Source organism: Leptopilina boulardi, unplaced genomic scaffold (assembly GCF_019393585.1).
Source record: "Leptopilina boulardi isolate dan_hultmark-lab unplaced genomic scaffold, ZJU_Lbou_2.1 LbouV2_367, whole genome shotgun sequence".
Lineage (NCBI taxonomy): Eukaryota > Metazoa > Arthropoda > Insecta > Hymenoptera > Figitidae > Leptopilina > Leptopilina boulardi.
In genome coordinates this window covers 1,134,123-1,140,298 of record NW_026137937.1, presented here as the reverse complement: position 1 = coordinate 1,140,298, position 6,176 = coordinate 1,134,123, and the positions used below count along the sequence as shown (strand labels likewise).

At 26.2% G+C, this 6,176-nt stretch overlaps 2 protein-coding genes across 2 annotated transcripts; one reads left to right on the top strand and one right to left on the bottom strand.

Annotated features, from left to right (window-relative positions):
- The first annotated feature begins 1,424 nt into the window (after positions 1 to 1,424).
- LOC127287006 (uncharacterized) lies at positions 1,425 to 2,429 on the top strand. Its single transcript, XM_051313694.1, has 4 exons — positions 1,425 to 1,629; positions 1,696 to 1,757; positions 1,917 to 2,031; positions 2,141 to 2,429. Exons 1-4 carry the CDS (start codon positions 1,595 to 1,597, stop codon positions 2,202 to 2,204), a joined length of 276 nt encoding a protein of 91 aa, XP_051169651.1. The 5' UTR covers positions 1,425 to 1,594; the 3' UTR covers positions 2,205 to 2,429.
- Positions 2,334 to 6,171, bottom strand: LOC127286998 (protein RFT1 homolog). Its single transcript, XM_051313680.1, has 7 exons — positions 5,733 to 6,171; positions 5,391 to 5,593; positions 4,050 to 4,236; positions 3,676 to 3,963; positions 3,321 to 3,584; positions 2,723 to 3,226; positions 2,334 to 2,597 (listed from the first exon to the last, which is right to left on the bottom strand). Exons 1-7 carry the CDS (start codon positions 5,790 to 5,792, stop codon positions 2,439 to 2,441), a joined length of 1,665 nt encoding a protein of 554 aa, XP_051169637.1. The 5' UTR covers positions 5,793 to 6,171; the 3' UTR covers positions 2,334 to 2,438.
- Positions 6,172 to 6,176: the final 5 nt, after the last annotated feature.

Sequence of the window (6,176 nt, the reverse complement as noted above, 5' to 3'; positions counted from 1 at the left end):
TACTAAATGAAAAATTCGATCATATGATCAAATTTTTTTGTAAGGGGAGAAGTGTAACAGTGACGGATCATTAACGTTCAGACCCGAGGTTTTTGACTAAGTCGCCCCGATCACTGTTACTCAGTGCTGTAATAAATAATAAGTTTGCGCTCTAAATATGAAATTTAGATTTGATTTATTGCAAGAAGTTGATAGAGAATTGATCGACTATTTTAATAATAAGAAAAAGAATGGAAGAATAAATGCAAATTGATTGAAAAATAAAATTAGAGAAACAATTATTTGATTGTTTTGATATGAAGATTTTATTTTTGAATCAAAACAAATATACAATTAATTAAGTTAGTAATTACATAATATAGAAAGGTACTCCAAAAAGGGTTTTTCTGCAGTTTCCCCTTTTTGCTAGAAAATTGTTCTAGGTGAATACGAGTACTAATAATTATTGCTGCAGAGAATTGAGTCTTGATTGAAACTTAATTAATTAAAAATAAAAGCGGTAAATTTAAACTTAAATTTAGGTTCTTTGAAAATTAAGAAAAATTAATATAAATAATTAAGATATACATAAATATATATATGTATTTGAATAAACGCAACAATTTTAATTTGTAAACCTGGAAAATTTTGAGAAAAGAAAATAAAATACTAAATTAAAGAAATCAATACATAAAAGGGAAAAGAGAGTAAACAAGTTAGAATTGATGCGTAAGTTAAGTCGTTAAATGACGGTTATCTAAGTAAAAAATGAAGTAAAACTAATTTTAGATCATAAATTTAGCAAAATACGCAATTTTAAATGCGTATTTTGTGCAGGTGTTCCACATAAAAAAATTATGACAGTTACGAACGGTTGCAACGGTCTTCTAAAAAAATAGACCAATCAATTAGCGAGGGCGGGATTGAACAACTTGAAAATAGGAATATGATTGGGAAAATTTCTTATGGAAAGGGAAAAGGAACTAAAATTAAGAGTGGAAAATTGACTATAAAAACATAATTTTATAAGGAAGGACCTGAGATTTTGGCGAGCAAATTAACGTGAATTTCGCGAAATAATAAACTCGTAAAGTTCAAATTAAAACTTAATTTATAATTAATATTTGTCAAAAGGGATTATAAATTAAGAATATTTAAACTAAGTTTAAATAAAGCGTATTTAAACAAGACTCAATTCGATTCAATTGAATAAATTTTTGATTTTCTAATTAAAAATCAGTGTCTTATTTATTTAATAAAATAAACCTACCTAACTCAAGCAAGTGGATCCTTTTAAGGATCTAAATGATGAAAGAAACCTACGGTTGATAATTTGAAAGGAACAAAATTCAAATTTTATAAGCTAAAATTTTTGGACAAACATTGTACATTTTGAACTTCGCTTTACTTTCCGTTTGGAAGTTTCGCGGTGTGTTACACAGAGCAGCTGTAGTTGTTCTAGGTCACGTGCTAATGATAACTTGATAACTTTTGTTTGTGCTTTATAATAACGATAATACATATTTCTCAACAGATTATTTAATTCATTGAATTTTTCTTATATATGTTTTTCATATTATTTAACTATCGTAAACTTAAGGGAATAATTTAAATCATGGAAAGGAACATTGAAAAAGCAATGGATGATGTGTAAGAAAGTGTCAAATTTTGAGGTTATGTTTATGTGCGATTTATTAAACAAATTTTTCTTTTCAGGTGTAGCAATGAAGGTGTCACAGGTGTTATTTTAACAGATTATGCTGGATTGTGTTTAGGAGGCAAGTATTCTCTTTATTAGACATAAATAAACATTTACAGTTTTTATCTCGACAGGTTAGGTGATATTTTGTATAAAGAAATTTACAATTTTTTACCTATATGAACAATAGCATATACAATAAATGGAATAATAAAATTTTTTTCCAAAAATTTTTCAGTAAAAGGCAATGCAACAACAGATAGTGCTGGAATAGTAGCAGCAATTGCCGATCAAGCCTCAAAATTGGAACCAAATTCTTCGGCTCCTATTGTTTCTTTACAAAGTGAAAACAGGTAATTGTCATTGTCATAAATATTTAATGTTGAATTAATTATTATTATTGATATTAAATAATAATTAATCTTTGAAGTTTTATTATTTATTGAAAATTAATTTTTGTAGACAATGTATAATACAACGTGAAGGACCAGTTGTTGGGGCGATATACAAAACTATCTCAAGCTGAAGTCAATTCAATTATAACAAAAAAAAATATATATATATATATATATTATTTGTGTGAAAATTTTTTTATACATGATCGGATAGAGTAGTTTAGCTAAAATTAAGAGATTAAGGTAAATAAGTTGTGAAATTTGGTATTTATATAAAATAAATATATATTATTTGTCAAATATACAGATGTAATGATGTAAAATTTTGTGATACAATAATTAATTTATAAAAATGACATTTAAGGTCATTCATTCTTCCTACGACTGTTTCGTCTATCGTACCATTTACTAATGCCCAGTCGAATTAAATCTTGATGCTCATATGCCCAGGATAAAATCACTATTAAAAACATTACTCCTCCAATAAAAAAATGGAATAGTTTAGAGTCTGGAAAGAAATACGCCTAGAAAGAAAAATTAATTTATTAATAAAATCTATTTAGTTTCACAATTACAATAAGTAAGAAATATTTAATATATTTAACTAAAAGTTTGAGAATATTATGAAAATTTTGAAAAATTTACTCACTTGAGAAATGTTGGTGATTAGGGCTGCAAATAATAAAGAGCCACTAAACACTGGTTTCAGAATAAGACCACGAAGTGGACGATGATTAGTATCTCGATGTCTTTTGTTAATAAATAAAATAGAATGTATAATTCTAAGTCCCATATTAACACAATTTCCAAATATAAATCCTACTGGTCCAAATAATATAACAAATATGTATGAGGCCACAAGAAAAACAATAGACTCACAAATCATGACAATATTATTCTTATTGATAGTTTTACTGTCAGCAGTAGCGTTTGTATAACATTCTGTAACTCCATTGATGCCTAATAATAAAACAGCCAAACAATGAGTTTTCAATAAAAATACAGGTAAAGGTTCGTTTATTAATTTTGAACCACCATACAACCATAACAATAATGAAGAGTATGATTGGCCAAAAACTAAAACTATTAAACCAATTGAAGTAACTGCCGAACAGAGATTCATCAATACATTCACACTTTCTTGTACTTTTGCCTGGAAAAAATATAAATGTTACTCGATTATATTTACTTTTGTGATGCATATTGAATATAAAAGTAAAATATTTTTTTAGTTACTGTACACTTACAGGATTTTGTTCGTTTAAAGTTTTATCTCGTTGAACCATTTGAGTAAAATAAAAATATCCACTATCTTCAATAGGACGGAAAATGAATCTAGCTGCTAAGGAGCCTAAATTATTAACTAACTCATATGCTCCTTGCTCTTTGAATGTCAATACAGGCATGATTGTCATAATCAGTCTTTCACCCTCGGTTAATATTAACTTTAAACTACCCTGTCCAAAAAAACTTCTCGTCAATGCACCCAATTTGCCAAACAATGAAGATTCCTGTAAAAATAATTAAAATAAAATAAAATAGATTTAAAAAATTTTCTTTATCTAAATAAATTTAAATATAATTTTCATTTAAAATACATACATTGTTTCTCAGTTGTCCTGGTAAAAAATCCTTTATCGTTTTAAATGGAAAATCCGACAAAATATATTCCTCATTTTCATTTATAGACATTCGTCTCTTCAATTTACTTTTATCCTTTTTCAAAGTTTTAATATAATAGTGGAAGTAAATATAATGACTCGCGGTATAAAATACTGCTGCCATTAATTGGGCCACTCCAAATGCAAGCAAAGCATTTTCTGGATTATAAATTATAAAACAAACGAACGTCAATGTTCGAAGCGCAATCATAATAGAGTCCAGAACAATCTGAATATTTTCATAAAATGATAAAAAAAATTTATGCACATAAAAATATTTAGTAAAAAAAAAATCAAAATTATAAAACAAAATACCTTCAATCTGACGAATAAAAATGCACTGGAAACTAATTGAACTACTAGAGAAGATAATTCAATAATACAGGATATTGCTACTGCCCACACTGCAAATGTGTAATACGGTGGCAATTCTTCGACAGTTGATAGAAGCGAAAGCCAAATATATCCAAGAATTGCAGAAGCCATACCACAAATTGGCACCCTTAAATTAATTTCATGTAATTCTTCTGTATTGTAATTGATCATTTTTTGATATTATATAATTTTGCTTCTTCGTGGAGAAAGCTTTGTAGTCCTTTCGTTTATAAAATTTTTAGAAATGGTGAAAACAAATTTTCCTCTATATAGAAACATGTTATATGAGATCCTGATCAATTGTCCGGATGTATGTGTGTGTGTGGATCATTTTTTTGAACACAATATATTAAACAGGTTTTAATGCATTTGGGTAAAATTTGGTAGGCTTATTTAACACATATATCTCTCAAAAATGACGAGAGGATTTTTAAAAATACCCCAAAAAAAAAAAAATTTATCGTCTTTTTTCCAAAATTTTTTTTTTAATTGAAAAATTTTTTAAATAGAAAAATGTAAAGTAATATATAATATAATCGTCTTCCTTACGTCAATACGAATCAATTGGTATATATAAAGTATAGATTTGATTGAAATTTAAAGAATTAATGAAAGTTAAAAAATCAAAACTTCACATTTTATGAGCCAAAAGTTTTGAACGTTCAAATGAACAAAATATTTTTTGCAATCTATAAATTAGTAGAAATTATAATGTCAATGTAAAATAAAACAGTAAATTAAACAAATATTAAATTAATAACTTCTTTTTAGATATTTAAAACATGTAATAATTTTATTCCCTTCGTTATTGAAACGAATTGGTTGATATATATAAAGTATGAATTTTATTTAAATTTTAAGAATTAATAAAAATTGAAAAATCGAAAATTTATATTTTAACTAAAAAATTTTGTGTTTTTTTAAATTCAAGATAATACATAAAATAATTGTATTCCTTGCATTGAAATGAATCGATTCGTATATATAAAGTATATGTTACACCCAAAATGAATGATAATTTTCTTAATTTTTAAAAAAATTTAATTAATTTAAAACAGTTTTCAACTCGAAATTTTTTAAATCAATCAATTAAATCGGAGAAATTCATAGCTTTACTCCACGAGGAAGCAAAATGTTTATGAAATAAACATAAAGGACCCCCTCCTTGTTTTTAATTATATTTTTTAAAATAATAACCGAAAATTTATTTTCTTTTTTAAATATCAGTATCTTAAAATATATTAGATACTTAAAAATAATAAAATTACATAGAAAACTTACGTTAGCCAAAGAATATTTACAACTTGAGCCCAGTTGTGCTCTGCTGTATTTGTTAGACATGCTTTAAAAAATGGTTCTTTGCATAAAGAAAGAATCATTGATTCCAATAATAATAATCGAACATTCATAACACCCAATACATCTTGACCTACATGTCGTACTGTAAAAGCGTTTAACAGGAATGTAACGCCTCGACATAAAATCTGAAAAATTGAGAAAATCATAAATTGCGATTAAAATAATAATATAATAACTTATAATTAATTTAAAGTATATTATTACAAAAAAAAGTGTAAATAAACAAAAATAATAAAAGTCGTTAAATAACTAGGAGATACCTACCTGAAAAATGATACTGAAAGATGCATTTTGCAAGCTACTTTTTAAAATATTTGGTGCCATTGTTGATTATAAATAAATATTTAACGAGAATTTACGACAGACTAATGTCAAAATAATTTTGAGGTTATATAAGAATTACGCCGACTTTTAAAGCAATGATATCATATTCCGATGTTGTCACTTTTTTAGTAGGTAATGAAAAGTATTTACAATATTGTTCGAACCAGTACTCTTTCATGATGTGGCCCAAAATGATTAAAAATTGACAGGAATCTCGTGCAACAATGATGATAATGTCATGAGTTATAATATAACTTCACGTAACCACTACCACGTTGTTAATGAATTTTGTAAAAGTTTACAAAATAATTTTACGACTTTCCGCTTTTCATGTTCGGAAAAATCTTGAAGAGGGGGGAAATATATTTCCCGAAATACGCATGA